This window comes from Castor canadensis, chromosome 6 (genome assembly GCF_047511655.1).
Source record: "Castor canadensis chromosome 6, mCasCan1.hap1v2, whole genome shotgun sequence".
Lineage (NCBI taxonomy): Eukaryota > Metazoa > Chordata > Mammalia > Rodentia > Castoridae > Castor > Castor canadensis.
The window spans coordinates 16,718,522-16,736,638 of record NC_133391.1 but is presented as its reverse complement, the minus strand read 5'-3'; the positions used below and the strand labels follow the sequence as shown (position 1 = coordinate 16,736,638).

At 42.7% G+C, this 18,117-nt stretch overlaps 1 protein-coding gene across 3 annotated transcripts in view; it reads left to right on the top strand.

Moving 5' to 3' along the window:
• Positions 1-18,117, top strand: part of LOC109685928 (S-adenosyl-L-methionine-dependent tRNA 4-demethylwyosine synthase TYW1-like) — a 198,827-nt gene that overhangs the window by 68,506 nt on the left and 112,204 nt on the right. For 2 of the 3 annotated variants that reach the window (XM_074075772.1, XM_074075774.1), the window contains one exon: positions 7,800-7,977. In XM_074075772.1, coding sequence (XP_073931873.1) covers positions 7,800-7,977 — 178 coding nt within the window. Of the gene's footprint in view, positions 1-7,799; positions 7,978-18,117 lie in introns of those variants that run through there. The other variant, XM_074075773.1, reaches the window with a different exon arrangement.

Sequence of the window (18,117 nt, the reverse complement as noted above, 5' to 3'; positions counted from 1 at the left end):
TCATTTTTAAGTTTATATACTTATTATTACTGCTCTTCTTATGAGATAAAGTATTAAAAGTAATGAAAAAATGGCTTAAGATTTATAATTATAAAATACAATAATTAAAGTTTTATATTCTTTTTTATGAATTTTATAGGGTAAGTTGACCTGTACAAATTTATGGGCTCAGTTTTTTACATTTGCATAGAGGCAAATAATTGTTGTAATTTCTCACCTTGACTTTTAGTCTTTTTTTTTTTTTTTTTTTTTTCCAGCAGGACTGGGGCTTGAACTCAGGGCCTCACATTTGCTAGGCAGATGCTTTACCACTGAGCCACTGTACCAGCCCTGACTTTTAGTCTTAAGCACTTTTTTTTTGGCGAGGAGGAAGAAAGATTACTTTTTTTTGTTTAGACAGTCTCTTACCAGACATTGGGAAAAGTAAATGAAACTGCTGGTGAAAAACTTCGGACCCCACATCTGGAATTTAACCAGCTTTTCTTACACTTTTTAAAAATTACATTATTGTTGTACTGGGGGTATATTGTGACATTTATAAAACTGCTTATAATATATCTTAGTTAAATTCACTCCTTCTATCATTCTCCTTTACCTCCCTCCCCTGGCTTTTCTTATACTTTGTTGTGACTTCAGTTAACATTTTTGCTGACCCTCAAAAAGCTGTATCTCTTACTAAGCTTCAAGGCAAAGTCTTACTTTCTTTTGGATAGTATATTAGTCAGGAGAAACAACTAACTCTGGGGGTATGTATATGTGTGTCAGTTTGTCTGTGTAGATTAAGGATGAGACTGATTATTCATTTCAAGGAATAGACTTAGAAAAGTCGTGGGGGCTGAGTGAGTGCAAAATCTAATAGTGTTGATGGGTAAGTTGGAGACTCAGGACAGAGTGACAGTTCAGGTCCAAAGCCCACTGCTGGCAGAATCCCTTCTTGCTCAGAGGAGACCAGTCTTTGCTCTTTTTTTTTTTTTTTTTTTAGTTGAACTGCATCTTCTTTATTTTGCGTACTTTAATTTCAGAGCAAAATAAACAAAAACACATTGCACAGCACCCAACTCAGTCTTTGTTCTTTTAAGGCCTTCACCTGATGGATAAGCTCTCTATGCATTATGGAGGGTAGTACACTTTTCTTAAAGCCCACCAGCTTCAGTGTCAATCTCACAGAAACATTGGAATAATGTTTGCTGGCCTATCCAAGCTGACACGTGACGTTAACAGTTGCAGATGGTCATATCAGGAGCAGGATGTCACGAATTTTATCTTTATATTCAAACAAGTTTTCATTTGGTTCAGTGCTTAAAGAGCCTTGATTAATGGACTGGTAACTAAGGTTGTGTATTTCCTGGGCTTGCACCCTGAATCTCCTAGAATGAGCTGTAGCTGTGTCAGGTAGATGGTGTGGGAGAAGCTGCCCTGGGCAGCAGACATTCACTTGAGTAGAGGTTTTGTGGACAGACCTCCTCTCTGAGATGTTGGTGACACAGAATGGGAATGTGAGTTTCTGTGGTAATTTTTCTGACAGGAGCATTTTTGCAAATGCATTTCAAATGGAAATAAGGCATGAATAAATCATGAAGCAGGCATTGCTCACTTAGCAAGGTGTGTTGGGTGAGCAGAGTGAGCATGCATTCCTGGTTGTCTGCAGGGTCCTTGGAGGGCTTGTCTGCTCCGAGCCATGGACATGCTTTAGTCCATGACATCCCAGAAGCTTTGTCTTCCTGTTCCCATCGCAGGACAACCAAGCAAGAGAGGTGTTTTTGTTTTGCCTTGGATTTTGGTTACTGTAGCACAGCTGGCCTCAAACTCACAATCCTCAGGCCTCAGCCTCCCCAGTGGTAAGATTACAGATGTGCGCCACCACACCCAGCACAAAAATCCTAATTATTGAAGAGTGAAATGCGTAATTATTAAAGGATGAAATGCTTACTAGTATAACTAGTATACTTACAGTGTGAGTAGTGTACTCAGTTACTTATACTTGCTTTCCCAATAGTTACAGCTTTTGATGCACGTGAGTTCTCCTTGCAGTAAATGAAATCTCTGTGCTCTCTCTTTGATTCATCCTCAGGGTCAGGGATAAATAAAACAGGCAACTTCAGAGTAAGGAAGGTGAGGCTCATGTGTATGGATGGCAGAACAGTCTCCTCCTCTTCTGAGCCCAGTGTACTCAGCTGGGTGCAGGTCTGACACACATCCTACTCTTGAACTCTGAAGATGCAGCTGAAGATGAGAACTCTAGATCTCATTTGGCCCCCAGGAGGCTCCCTTCCCTAGCTTCCCCAAATATGAACTTCTCCTTGGAGGCTGGCCTTGGAAAAGTGGCTTATCTCATGAAGACAGCTGCCCATTTGCAGATACCCAGCAGGAATCTACTTCTTGTCTTCTGCTGTGTCCATGTGGGAGTTTTCTTTCAGAGCCCTGTGTCTCCTTGTGGCTTACAAAGGAAACAAAAGAGAAAACCAGAAGGAAATGTGTGTTTCTGGCTTCCATGGTTGGAATTTAGAACACATTTTCCTTCAGGATTAGATGATATTGAAATAGATTTATTAGTATAATTGTTTAGGCATATTACAGATTAACTTGGTGTTTGGAGTTTGGATGGCCATTGATTTCAGTTTTAATTGTAATGTGTCTGTGGGAATATAAATTTTAGGCTTAAACAGAAATGCTTAGAAACATGTTTCTTTTGTATGTTGAAAAATAGGGGCAATTTCCAAAAGTTTGAAGCTATTTCCTTCTGAGTTTGATATATTTTGTTGTCTGCACTTTGGCCTCTCTGTAGAAGTCCTCTCTTTTAACTTGTTAGTAATAGCCTTTGTTCTGGTGTGGAGTCCTTGAGTTTCCTAAGTGCTTTCCCTCAAGGAGAAACACCTGCTCTCTCCCATGGGGCGGTTTCTGTCATTTATGTTTTTTGAGGATGAGGCTAGGGTCCTGTTGTTACTGTCTCTGTGTTTCCAGCTTTCGCCAAGTGGCCAGCCTGAAGCAGATTTTGAAGATACTCTCTGATTTTTTAAATGCTTCGCTTTGTGCTGCTCGCCTCAGTTCTGAAGGCAATCATTGTCTTTTCAGTTACTTCATGGCGTCATTGAAATATCTTTCTTCTTGTGATCTTTATTAGCTTTCCCTTTATGCACATGCAAAATTAACTTTTTATTGATTACAAGTGGGTCAGAATTTCAAAGCAACTCAGCATCTTTGTAAAATGCCTCCTGTCCCCTTCTCAGTTCTGCAGCGAGAAACAGTTCTCAGAGAATCAATTCAGCCAGCACCAAGTGCGTGAGCACACTGTCAGGAATGTCCTTGGTCCTGAAGATGCACAGATGAAAACTACATCTTTGGTTGCTGCGTGTTCTCATAATTACAGCTCAGGATAAAGGGTCTCCAGCAGATGGTTCTTATAAACTAGGTGTGCTCAAGTAGACATCACAAAGAAATGTGGAGGCGGGAAGAGAACACCTGCTTGTTGTTTTCTGAAACTTATTTATGAAAAAATCCTCACAGTGTGAAGTATCTCTGTCAGGTATAGATATGACTTTCACCCGGGAAGGGCTCTTGGGAAGATTTTGGGCCAGAAATTGTATTGTTATAACAAGAAAGAAGAGAAGGTTTTATTTCTGATTAGTCTTAAAGAATAGAGTATTTCTATAGAAATAGGAATGCTGTATGCTGAAAGATATATGGTGCTTCTCTGTCATTTAGTTGATTGCTATGATATCAGGATACAAATTCTGGAATACTGAGTTCTTGCTCTGACATCTCGTCATGAGAAAAGTGTTTCTCTTGGTTGATCTGATGACCATCACTGTGTTTATTCAGGATTGGGAAGCTGTTCAGGACATGGAAATGTCAGAAAAGTTGCTTAACAGCCACATAAAGATTAGAATAACCAAGCAGAATTGAGTTGAGAAAGGGTCGGGATCTGGAAAGTTGGAAGAGAGCAGGTGTGAATGGGTGTGTCACAGTGTGAGTGAGTGTGTGACAGTGTGTGAGCCAGTGAGAGAGTATGTGGCAGTGTGAGTGTGAGACAGTGTGGATGTTACTGTGTGTGACAGTGTGAGTGTGAGACTGAGAGGGAGTGTGAGTGTGCAATTGAATGTGCAGCCGACAGTGTTAGTGACTGTATGAGTAACTGTGAGTGACCGTATGAGTGACAGTGTTTACGCATGTGACAGTGTGTGTGTGTGTGAGACTCTGCATGTGTGTGACATTGAGTGTGAGTGTGTGTGAGTGATGCAACTGAAGCAGTACTGCAGATCTTCTGAAATGCAGCATCTGCTGTTGTCTAGAGTTTTCCTTCTTCAGGACTTCTTTCCATTCCAAGTTTAGTTGCTCTTTTATTTTCTGACACTTTCTTTGTGGACAGTGAACTCTTCTGTCAGGAGGCGGAGTCCCCCAGGCCTTGTTTGCAAGAGGAGGAGGCAGCCTCTGGCAGTGAGCACTATGTGGGAGTGTGCTCTGTGAAGGAGGGCTTTGCACATCCTTCCCAGGGCCTAACCTTTCTTTGACAGAATTCGGGTAATTTTTAAGTTTCAGAATCCATTATTTTAGGAGTCTTATTCATAGGACTTATTTTTTAAATCTTCCCTTTTGTTTGTAACTGTCTAAAGGGGCAGGTAAATATGAGGGTTTTAGTTGTAGCTCTCAGAGAGGATGGCACTTGGTCTCTGCTTTTTGGTTCCTTCGCTCCCCAACCCCCCAGCTCCCCTTGTCCTTGTTCATGTCCTTTGACCCCCTATTTCATTTCCCTTGTCTCAGGCCTTGTCCTGCTCTGTGTATACTTCCTGCCATAGTGATGCTCTGCAGCTCCGGGCTGGAAATGCCACCCATTGCCAGAGTCTTTATTTCGACCCAGTCCTCCTACCTGGATCCACATTTGCACATTGTGTCAGCATTCAGATGTGCAGTAGATGTATCAGGTGTCTGAAATTGGACATCTGGTGTGTACGCTGCTCCCTCCCATTACTACTCCCTACACTTCTTTGTCTCACTTGGCAGCTCTGGTGCAGGTTGATTCTCACAACCTGTATCCAAGCCTCGACCTTCAAAACAGGCTGGTGGTTGCCTCATGCCATCTCCATCTGAGCCACAATTGTATCTCACTTAGATTATGTAATGGCCTTTCAGCACTTAGATTTTCTCTTTGCCCCTTGTCCTCCATTCAGCACCAATTGTGGTCCATTTAAAGCAAAGGTAAGATTATGTCACCCTTCTTAAAACCTGCTGTGTGACTCAGAGTCAAGCTCAGCAGACAGTGCTCCCATCTGAGGGTCTTTGCTGTCTGGAATGCTCTTGCCCTGGGTCCCCTAGTTGCTCCTCATCTCCTTCAAGTCGATCCTCCCCTTCTCAGTGAGGTTTGCCTAGGCCATGCAGGCCTCTGCCATCCTTTTCTACCCCAGATGCCTACCACTCTTGCCATCTCATCGGATTGCAGATCCAATGTGGCAGTCACTAGTTACGTGCAACCCTTTACATTTGCCACACTGTTCAAGCCCTCATAGTTGCACGTGGCTGGTTTATGGCTGTGGTGTTAGATACAGAACACGTCGTCATGGCAGAAAGGCCTGTCGTCTCTTTATGTTTTATTTGCTGGTAGAAATCCCCTAAAGCAGTGCTTGGCACAAAACTGGTGGTCATCATGCCTCTAAATGAGCGGATCACCGCCTTATTTAAAGGACTTAAAACATTTCAGTTCCCTTTCCAATTCACAAACACTTGCATTTAGCATTTTCTTTTTCAGTGCTTAGGTGCTGGGCCTGGCACCATAGTATTTCAGGTACCTTATTTTATCTAATTCTTGTAATAACTTTGTGTGTGTGTGTAAAATCATTGTCTTAAATATTAGGGAAACAAAGGGTCAGAGGCTTATCTCGGACACAAAACTGTCTTCATGGCAGACCAGAATTTGAACCCAGGGCAGCCAACATCCAGTTCCAGGCCTCAACAGGGCTCAGTTCCTCCCCATTCTGAGCTTGTGGTTAGGTGCAGAGTTCAGGTGAAATCAGCTGCTCACGAAGAGGAAATGTTATGCTGACTGCTGAGTTGTCTCGGCAACATGGACTGAGTTTAAGGATCAAGTTTTATTTAAAACGTTGGTTCGCTTGAGTTAAGATCTCAGATTTCAATAATAATAAAAAATTACTCATCCGAAAATACTGAAGTGAAGTTCAGTCTTAAGTTAGTTATGATGAAGGTCTACCTGTCACTTTTAGATTTTAGCCTGTGGCATTCAGATTGTGTGTGTGTAAAACAAAATCACATCCTGGAAACTACGGCACAGATGAGCTGGCTCTTTGTTATTGTGAGGGTGACATTGACATTACTCATTGATCTAATTAATTATCATTACTGATTAGTAATTAATAAAGCGATGATGGCAAATTCTTGATGAGCTTTTCTGGAGTGCCAGGTATCCTGCTGAAACCTTTACATGCATTCTCTAATCCTAACACAAATTCTTCATGGTAAGCACTGTTCAGTCATTTTTAAAGGAAATTCAGTTTCAGAGATGGCTAGGGAGTGACTGAGGGGAAAGGTGAACATGTTTCTTCTCTACAGGAAGCCTGTGTCCTCCAGAGAGGATGTGTTCATCACAACAGACGGAGAGATGAGGGAGTCACAGCAACTGAAGTGAAGGGGATGCGTGTTTATTTCCCCAGCAGCCTTCCCTGTTCTGAGTAGTTTGGGGAGCTGCCATCACATAGGGACACTTGACACTGGTTCCTGAGTGCCTCCTCAGATACTGTGACTTCATTGGTTTGCGGAATGGCCTGGATGCTGGGATTTTTAAAGGTTTTTTTGGATAATTCCAGCCCACACAGGGTTCAGAAGCAGAGGTGTGTGCCAGTGGTTCCCAAACAGTCTGCCCATTGGCACCCTGTGTGGAGCCTCAGAGACTACTGGTGCCTGTGCTCCTCCCCTTGTGGTTGTGACTCAGTTGGTCTGAGCTGCAGCCTGGAATTTGGGAGTTGTAGCATTTCCAGGCAGGCAGGGGGATGTGGGGGGAGGGCCCGTGGTTTATGCATTGCTTTATAGCCATGGTTGTTCATTAGAATCACTTGAGGGATTTTTTTTTTTTTTAAAGCAGTGTCTCATATACATATGAGCTGGCATGGAGCTCATGATCCTCCTGCCTCGGTCTTCCATCTGCTGGGGTTACAGGCATGCACCACATGTCCTTTCTGGGGTACATTAACCTGTCCATTGCCCTGGCCTGCACTGCTCTAGTGAAACACGGCCTTTGGAAGTGGGCCTCAGTGGCTGCAGGTTTGGACTCTTCAGGTGATTCCAGTGTGAAGCCAAAGGTGGAGCTACAAGTCTCTTCTCTTTCTCCCCTGTGTACCTTGGACCAACTACATTTAGTTTCCCAACTTCAGCTACTTGGGAAATGGCTTGTCTGGAAGGGCTTGCTCTTGGTAGATATACTGAGTTCGTTTCATGGGCCAGCATGAAGGAGTGCAGTTAAGCAAATGGTAAGAAGTGATGTATCCTCCCTTCCAAATAGCTAGCTTACAAAGTTGGCCTTGCCTAATTGTTCTGATGTATAGTTTAATTAAAACTAAGGATGAGATTCTGTTTTGAGTTATTAATTCTAGAGTGCCATAGAGTGCCAGCCTAACAAGCATGAAGCCCCAAGTTCAAACCCCAGTACAGCCCAAAACAAACAAACAAAAAACCAAGAAAAGAAAAAGTTCTAGGTCTTCCTAACTTTCTTTTGTATTCTTAGGTATAAAAAATGAATTTTCCCTCTAAGTCAAAGAATGGGCCTTACTTGACCTGTTCTCTTCTCTGTCCTGCAGGAGTGCCCGGTGTCAGAGCGGAGCGCCTTGAGGAAGGAATGGAGGTGAAGCACTGTGCATTGTCCCTGGTAGGAGAACCAATCATGTACCCGGAGATCAACAGGTTCTTGAAGCTGCTCCATCAGTGTAAAATCTCCAGTTTTCTAGTCACAAACGCCCAGTTCCCCATGGAAATCAGGTGAGTCATCCCGCCTGTGAAGTCTGCTGCTTCAGTCTGCCAGACAGCCTCAGTGAGTTTGGGAAGGATTACTTACTTGCTATGTGTGATGCTGAGCTTTGGGAGGTAGATCTTCTTGCCCTTCAAGACCCATTCTATCAGGAAAGAGGACATCAGTGGAAAGAACAAAAGCGCGATGAATTGCTAGGGGAATTCAAAAGTGAAGGCAAAGCCAAGTGAGAAGCTGAGGCAAGAGGATCTCGAATACAGCCCAGCCAGGGCTGCATAGAGAGACTCTTGCCTTTAAAAAAAAAAAAAAAGAATGCAGTTGTTTTTTCTTCCCCCTTCACAGGTAAGGGTGTAGTTTGTGTGAATCACAGTGTGAGAGAGAGAGTAGCAGTTGGAAATCAAGTTGGCCAGTGTGGGAATAGATTATAGAGGACTTCCGATACTGTTGTGTAGAAAGAGCTTGCTTCTGGTATACCAAGTGTGCTTGTGGAGCTAAGAGGTACTGGGATGGAGGCAGACAGTGAGAGCGAGGTAAGATGGAAAGCTGATGTGTGGTTCTGAGAGACTGCAGAGAGGAGGGTTAAGTAATTACACTGGGGTTTCCCACATGCTGTGGCTAGGATTGTGGGCCGTACAGAAGAGGGATCAGGTAAGAAGAGGCCCGGCAGGGGAGTTCAATGAGGTTGATGTGGGTGACTTGGAGATGACCAGAGGCAAGTTTCTCCGATCTTGATCATGAGAGTTTTAAAATGGAAGGCTTCATTCTGAGGAATAGTCAAGAAGGAAGGCAGAAATGCTTAAGAAAGGAAAGGTCCTTTTCTACATTTCCTCACGGGTGCTAAGCAAGCACTCTACCATTGAGTACATCCCTGCTGGCCCTCTTTTTGGATAAGTATTTTTGAAGCTCCCATTTTTTAAGGTGCCATGATTTAAGAGAATGGGCACAGAAGTTCTGTTGTGTTCCTTCCTAAGTTACATCCTTTCAGCCAGGCACAGGAAGATTATGTAGAAAGTGCCATTCTAGGTTTTGGTATCCATGGATTTTTGCATTCACAGGGAGTCCTGGAGCCAATCCATCATGAATACATGAGGGTCACCTGTAGCAGAAAAAAACTTAAATATAAGAGTAATAAAGAGTTTCCAGTTTCAAACACTCTGGACCTTAGAGTCATGAAATAAGATAGTCCTGAGATTGCCTCTCCTTTTAAATGAATATTTTCATGATTTGAGGCCTTTCTGAGCTGAGCTAAAGGAGTCTTCCACACTTCCCCTGTGGCCCAAGAGAAAACAGGAAGAAAAATAGGTACAGATAGAGCTATCTATTTCTGTAGATTAGGAGGAATCTGAGTATCAGTTGTCTCTGATATCTAACTTCCTTTCAGAAAAGCAAGGCCTCACATGATACAGAGGCATGAATTTTTGAAATTGGCCCTCTGTTTAGAGTGCCAATCTATATAGCGAGTTGGCTCGTTCAGGTCAGCTATTAGGTGAACCTCTTGCAGTGGTTTTATAAAAATTTTAATAGCGGGCTCTGGGTGGTTCGCTGAGTTTTTATTTATTTAAAATTAAGAACAAATGTGTCTTGTGCAATACTGCCCATACCCTTGGTATCTTTTGAAGAGAATCTTGGCTTTGTCAGTTAGTTTTCTCTTGACCCACAGGGAAGCATTACATTCAGCCTAGTACCTTTTCAGGACACTTAACTTTTTGTTGAAAGGGCTTCAGTCCCTGTCCAGTCCAAGGCTTACAGTTTTCACAGCTGGGTTCCCACACACAGTGTGTGGGCAATAGTCAGCAGTATACTAGTCCCTATGGCCAAGGCTGCAGTTTGGAAGCCAACACCTGAGACCAACAAGAAGTCTCTTGCTCTCCGAGAGCCTTCATAGCGCTGCTTGCTAAATCAGAGGTTTACTAGCTGGGCCTGTGGTGTGCACCCCTAATTCCAGCAATCTTTAATTCCAGTGCTCTGGAGTCTCAGGCAGGAGGATTAAGATTTCAGGGCCTGTGGGTTATGTAGTCACACTCTGTCTCAAGACAGAAACAAAAGAACATCTCCCAACCCAAAACAACAACAACAAAACAGAGGTTAATAAAAGTGGTGAGGGTGGCAATAATAATAATAATAGGGCTGATGGTGACTGGACATGGAAAAAGCCATTGCTCTTGAGGACAAGTCCTCCTAGATCCATCACTTGGGTGTTTCTATAATTTTGATCAGAATGTAGCTGATATACATTAGCATGCATCAGTTACCACTGACTGTAAGCTCTAGCTGTGTGTTTCAAACTAACCACCCTTTATTCGGCTCACAATTCTATGAATCAGCTGGGATAGCCTTTGGTCTTGGCCAGCTTTGCTGGGCTCAGCATTGCTTGTGCATCTAGTCATGTGGCAGATCATCTGGGTCTGGCTGGTTTGTGGTAGGTGTGGCTGGCACATCTGTGATCTCTATTCATGCATCCTCTTTTCCAGAAGGCCATTATGGACTTGGTCACAAGGTGGTAGGGTTTCTGAGAGCCGCTGTGGGAAGGTGCAAGCCCCACATTTGAGCCTCCCTTACATTTGCTTAGGTCCAGTGACAAAGGCAGGTCACAGTGCAGAGTGCAGAGTCAAGCAGGGAGCACTCAAAGCTTAGGGCAAGTAGGCATGGACTTGGGGAGGGGAGTAATTCATGGCTGTGAATGCAGCGTAAATATAACACAACAGATTGTACTTTTCAAGAAGTACAACCTTGGGCTTGGGTGTGGCTCAGATGGTAGAATACCTGACTAGCAACTGCAAGGCCCTGAGTTCAAACTCCATTACTAAAAAAGAAAAATTTCTCGCAAGCTTTCTCACACTGTTCTACTGACCTAACTGGGGGCGACTGGAGATGCAGAAAGAACAGATGATAGAAGACAGACATGCAGAAAGTTGGGGCCAGGTATGCTAGGCGCTCGGATGGAGACGCACAGCAGCCTTGTTGCTTCTTTTCCTCTAATAATTCTTCTTTCACTTTGCTTCTTTTCTCTTATTCTTTAAAATCTTCCTTCTAAAGTCTTTCTTTAAAACCTTGCTTCTTTTCTAGTCTTTAAAGTCTCTGTCCCATGTTTTCGTTAGCTTTTCTTTAGCATAATCTCTCTTAGAGTCTTGGTCCTCAGATTTGCACTGTCCCGTCAGACTCGCACTGTCCCATGTTTCCTTTAATCTCTAGCATAACTCAGCAGCAGCTGCGGCAGTGGCAGTCTTCACAAGCAGCCCGTAGCCAGCTAATCAACCCATCCCTCATCAAAAAACCTCAAGTCCTCCTTCAGGAAGTCTTTTGGAGTCTTTTATATCCATTGGTAAACAAGGAGGTGGAGCAACAGTTCTTGTGGAGGGGCGTGACATTGTAACAGGAGAAATCAGTGTTCCTACTTCTCTGAACATAAACAACTTAAGAAAAGCAGCTGTGCTACATTTTGCCTCTCGCTCTCTTCTGTGGCTGGTGCCAAACTCAGCCTGTAGATCATTGAGCACAATTATGCTTATGTCAAGTTCTCATAGGCTTCTCATAATCCACTCCCCACACAAAATAAGAAGTATAACCTTGAACCTACTGGGCTCAGTATTTTCAGGAACTCAAAAGATGTATATAGTTATGTGGATACCCCAAGGCATGTGATCAATTTAATCCTGAAGCCCAGAGGTGGCCACTGCACTATGATCCCGGCACTTGGAGGCTGAGGCAGATGATGGAGAGTTACAGGCCCATTTGCCAACCCAGCAAATTCTAGGCCACTGTGAGACTGCTTAAGACCCCACCTCCCTCCCCCACCCTCAATAGGTTTTGTTTGCCCTGCATCAGGCTTTTTGTTTTCTGCCCTGCATCATGTTTAAATGCACTTTTTTTTTTTTGAAGTAGCATTTAAAATCAAGAGGTTTTGCACAAGATCTGGATTTCAGCCTCTTGAAGAGAGGATGAGTTCATAAATCCTGCCAGGAGCCCAACAGTGCTTATCTTCCTGCCTCTCACTAGAGCCCATCTTGTGTCTCCTCAGCCCAAGGTGACTGTCAGCTGCCACTTGTCAGGAATTCTGCAGTGGATTTTCTGATAGCACCAAAGCTCTGTCACCATTTCTAATAAGAGTGAAGTAATGAAAGGCTGGCCCAGAGTGCCATATGGAAAATGAAAGAAAGCAGATGGGTTTGAGTAGGGAAGAATATTCTTGTGTGTTTCATAGGCCACCTGCATTTTGCCATACAAAGAACTTCTCCCTTGAAGTGGCTGATGTGACTCACATAGGCATGTGAATACAAAGTCTGTTCTAGATGCATACGGTCTGTGCTCACGTTTGGCCCTGCAGTCAGAGAGGAGTATCACAGCCTTAATCCTATAACACCACGGAGCTCTTCCTTACACTGCTCTGTGCTGCGAGGCCAGAGACACTGTGGTAGGAGCAGGTCTCCGAAAGCACTCGTGTAAGGAAGGTGGTTCCACAACGTTGAATGGGCTCTTCCTTCAGAGGAATCCAAGAGAACTGGGTTGTTCTTACAGAGTGGAGTTTGAATCCTTTTTATGAGTGTGCTGGAGAGTTAAAAGTCACATTTACAGTTGCTTGTACACTGACTCACTCCAGCATCATCTTTAATCCACCTTTATTTTGATTTTATCAAAATTTTCTTATCTATTTTATTTTATATTTTTATTTGCAGTGCTTGGGATGGAACCCAGGGCCTCGCTCATGCTACCATGGAGCTACAATCCCAGCCCTATTTTATATTATTTTAAAAATTTACATCTAAAACCTTGTCTTTTTGTTTTTGTAAGTACTATCTATATATGCAAAGCTTTCTGGCTGTTAGCAGGGTTATCAGAAAAGAGAATTCAGAGCTGTTTGACATGAAACATAGTGTGATGAGTGTTTCACTTCCTACCCACTTCCCCACTGATTTTATTCCAGAGTACATCTACTTTTGAGCACTCTCTTCACTGAAACTACGTTTGGACCTCATTCTCTTTCTCTGCCGTATTACCTCTCTCTGCTGTGTTACTGTGGTTTTATTTGCTTTGTGTTTTGTTTTCTTTCGTTTTTACTAAGACATTCACCACCTCTGGATGGCTCTTTGCATATTGGTTGCTTTGTAAATGAAGAGATGGGAGAATTTTAATGAAAACAAAGTTTTCTTAATGTGTTAGCTCAAAGTAGTTACAGAAAAGAGCTACCATGAAATGAAGATAGATTCTGAATGTCCTCTTAATACCCCCAGGATTTTTTTTTTTTTTTTTTTTGGTGGTGCTACCAATGGAACCAAGGTCTTTATGCATGCTACGAAAGTGCTTTTCTATTGAGTTACATCCTTAGTTCTTAGTTTTTTGACACAGGGACTGGCTATATAGCCCAGCAATCCTCCTGTGAGCTGGGATTATAGACATGTACCACCATGCCTGGCATCCAGTCTTTCTAATAAAATCTCCACCCCCAGCCTAGTTTCCTTGTAGCACAAGTGTTAACATACAGTTGTCCCTTATTGTCTTTTGGGGGTTTGGTTTTAGGACCTCCATGAATGTCAAAATCTGGATACCAAAGTTTGTGGATGCTCAAGACCCTTATGTAAAATGGTGTAGTGTTTCCATATAATGTGTGCTGAGTGTAGTGTGCTCCTGTATATCTTAAATCATCTCTAGATTGTTTAAAATACCCAGTACAACATAAATTCTGTAGAAATAGTTGTCATATTATATTATTTAGGGAATAATGACAGGAAAAAGTGTGTACCTGTTCAGTTCAGACAGAACATTTGTTTGGTGTATACTTCCTGTCTGAGGCTGATTGAATCTGGATGTGGAACCTGTCAATGTAGAGGTCGACTGTGTGGTCTTCACAGTCTGTGTCTGTGAACTCTATCACCGTGCTGTGTAGAAGGGCTAACGAAGAGCCTCCAGGCCATGAGGTGGCAAAGAGCTTGGACTCTGGGTTAGGAAGGAGTTTGAATCTTGATGGGTCTCCTGCTGTCTTTCTGGTTGGGAAGGCAACTCTTGGTGCCTAGCTTCCTCATCTGTGAAGTGATTATGACGATGATAACCACCTTATGGTTGCATTCTGAGTACTGAAGTGATCCAAGAAAAATACTTAGAACTTCTACCTTTGCAAAAGTGAGCTAAGTAGTGTGGGCCTAAGTATTCTCTCAAGCAGGACCTGCTACTTGAGAAACGATGGATACAGTAAATTCAGCAGGCACGTGAAAACCATAGAATTCTAAACACTCCGTGACAGTTCAAAATGGGCAGACCACATGGAGACAGATTTTTAATACGTTTCTTTTTTTTTTGGAGACTTAAAATTTTTTTTATTGTCATATTATTGTTGTATTGGAGGTACATTTTTTTTCTTTCATTATTCATATGTGCATACAAGGCTTGGGTCATTTCTCCCCCCCCTGCCCCCACCCCCTCCCTTACCACCCACTCCACCCTCTCCCTCTCCCCCCCACCCCCTCAGTACCCAGCAGAAACTAAATACATTTCTTTCAAACTGATATAACTAGCAAGTCAAAATCACAGTATTGAAGATTGAACAACTGAATGAACAAATTGAACCTGCTACAGAAGGAGACCATTACAGCCAGAAACTACAGGATCCAAATTCATGGACATAGAATTTGCTTGTGGAAAAATTAGCGAATGGCCATGCATTGGCATCCAAAGTCTTCCCACACTAAAATTTGGGAAATTCACCACACAGCTAAGTAACCACTATACTAAAGAGAAACCAGAAAGTATATTCATACTGTGCTGTACTCTGCAGTTACAAAAGATGAAAGGAAGAGTGAAAGGCTATCGGTGTGTTGTTATGGACTGATTTTTCAACTGGCAGTGTCCACAATCTCTTATTCTTTGTGCCCAAAAGGATTTGCGAAAGGCAATGTAGTGCAAGCACTGTGTCACACCTCTAGCACCCTAGAGCCACATGTATAATTAGTTTTGTAAAAAAATCTGCTTATTCATATAAATGGAAAAAGTAACACTCAAAATGACCTCACACTAAATCAGATTTTACTTTCAAGTGAGCTTGGCTTCAGACTTTGAATAGGAACCTTTTCGTTTTTAGAGTTTTCAGATTTGGATTGTGGGTAAGGATTTGTGGGATTGGTCATGAGTGGAAGGGAAAGACGTGTAGAACAGGGTAGTGTGCAGTCTTTTTAATCGTCCTTCACATTGAAGCCACTTTACTTTCTTCAGCCTGGATGCTGACATCTCCCAGTCCTTGTGTTGTCTTAGAACCGTGGGGAGTGCATTTCACAGCTCTGAGTCTTTGCTCACTCTTCTCCTTTGGGCACTCTGGAAATGATCATCTCATTTCTTCCTCTTGAACTTTGTGCACCTCACAGGTCAGCTTGGCTTTCACCTTATTTGTTATTCCTTGATTTTCCCTAAAACTAACACCTTGATTTTTTCCCACTGCACTTTACCCCCTGTAGTCAGGGCCCTGAGCCCTTGGTAGGATGCTCATCCATCTCTTATCCCTCCTGAATCATGAATAGAAAACTAGGCCTTTCGTGCCCAGTGTTTAGTTCGAGAAGGCCCCAGTAAGTGCTGAATGTAGTGTGTAGCTTGTGAGAAGAAATTAAGTTCAGAATATCTCTCCAAAGTCTTCAAGTTTGGCCTTCTTATAGGACTCTGCATTTCCTGAGTAGTCTGTGTTCTGGATTTTTCATTGCATAGATACTGTGTGCTACCTTACACTGCAGTTATCTGAATGCCAAGCCATGAACCATGCTGTGAGTTTGTGCTGCAGGGTTAGAATTGGCTCTGGAGCCTCTGACTCATCTTGCCTTAGAGATTTGAGTTTTAATTACATTGGTTCTTTGGGTCACTGTGGTTATTTTTGTTTGTTTGTTTTTCTGTTTATTTGGATTTTTTACAAATGTTAATCTCTCTCCCTTTTTTTGTGGTGCTGGGATTTGAACTCAGAGCCTCACACTTGCTAGGCAAGCACTGTGCCACTTGAGCCACTCTACCAGCCCCTTTTTTTTTTCTCTCTCTCGGAATATAGACCTCATTCTCCATTCTGAGCTACATCCTTTGGAAGGTAGAATGAGGCTTAATAATCTCTTCAAAAAGGAAAAAGGAAAGAGAGATATTTTATGTTCATTGTTGATATGTTTCTATATAATCATTCTTAACTCAAATTTACAATTAAGATGTAGGGTTATCACAATAATCACATAAGGAGTCACTGAACACTTTTACTGGGAATTGGGTTCAAGATTTATTTCCCAGATACTGTCCTTTTTAATTGTTCTCAGCAATGATGTCAGATTCTTAGACACAGGATTTGTTATGGTGACTTTAGTGATAGAACATTCTCTTGCTTTTTGGAAACTAAAATGACCATGCTGGAGCCTCATTGCCTATTCTGGGTGAGGAGAGGCCAGTTGTGGTCAGAAATAAGATCTGTGAGGCTTAGGGGCTTCTCCAAGGTTCGTTCCTGCTGCTGAGCCCCTTAGAGATGAGCTCCACAATTCCTAGACCGTTCTACTTCTGCACTCTTTCTTTACTCCCTGGCAGCAGATCCATAAGCCTCCTTGACTGTCATGTCTCAGACATGACCATGGACAGAATTCCCTGTGCTAGCTGGCATCAGTGTGCAGGGCTTCCTTCTTTATAAATGGCAGCTGTTTGGAACTCACTGCTCCTAATCTTAAGTGACCGTGACAGCCTAGTGGAAAGGTCATGTTGGTTCCCACTTTGCATAAGGCAGCTTTATGACAGAGTCTTGGGAATGTCTGTTGGTGATAGTCAGCAGGAACCATGGAGACAATCCTTTTTATTTTACTGATTCAGGTAGCACAGCCGGCCATTATTAAAGAGGTGAGGGCTGCTGGTACCGACTGCCGGCACTGATGCTGCTGTTCTGCATGTTCAGTAATTGATGTGCTTTGCTCAGCCAGGATGTCCACTCAGTGTTGAAGGGTTCCCCTGCTTGTCAGCAGTCAGTACTCCAGAGGGGTTAAGACAAAGGGTGCCTGTCCGTTCTTCAGCCACCTCTTCCTGCCTTCAATCAGAGCATGTCCACATTTAATAATCGCAAGTCTAGGTACCTGTGGCTTTTCTGTATGTCACCAGGCCAGATCATGGCAGACATTTGTTGGGCCTCCATTCCCATAAAAGTTCTGTCTGCCAAAGTCAACAATACCCACTAACAGGTAGTTGTTCAACTGCCCACTTGTGCGTCTGGATAAAGATCCAGTCAGAGTAATCATCTACTCAGTGATTGATGGAGGTAAGGAATGCACAACCCACTTGAAAAGGGCAAATTTTATGGCATGTGAATTATCTTTGTTTTTTTAAAGTGCACACACTCTGTAACACAAATAGTGCGTAGATATCATTCTAGGGGTAAATGTGGGGAAAATTGGAATAGTTACAGAAAACTATAATTATTTGTACATTTGTTCAGGATTTTTTTTTCTTTATTCATATATTCATATGTGCATACATTGTTTGGGTCATTTCTCCCCCCTACCCACCTCGCTTCCAGGCAGAACCTGGTCTGCCCTCTTCTCCAATTTTATTGAAGAGAAGACATAAGCAATAATAAGAAAGACAAAGCAGTTTTGCTAGTTGAGATGAGGATAGCTATACAGAGAGATTCCTAGCATTGCTTCCATGCACAAGTGTATTACAACCCGAATTGATTCATCTCTACCAGACCTCTTCACTACTTCCTGGTCACCTTCTCTCTGTTGCTTTAAGGTTACTGTATTAGCTCCTCTACAATGGGAAGATCAAATGCTCTCAAGTTTTGGGTTTCCTACCTTTTCCTATTCGTCCCGTATGTGCTCTCCCTTTAGCATGTGACCCAAGTCCAACAACATTACTGCCTTTGCCCTAGATCTAAAGTCTGCATATGAGGGAGAACATAAGATTTTTGGTCTTCAGAGCCTGGCTAACCTCACTCAATTTGATGTTCTCCAGTTCCATCCATTTACTTGTTAATGATAAGATTTCATTCTTCACGGTTGAGTAAAATTCCATTGTGTGTAAATGCCACATTTTCTTAATCCATTCATCAGTAGTGGGGCTTCTTGGCTGTTTCCATAACTTGGCTATTGTGAATAGTGCTGCAATAAACATGGGTGTGCAGGGGCCTCTGGAGTAACCTGAGTCACATTCCTTCAGGTGTATCC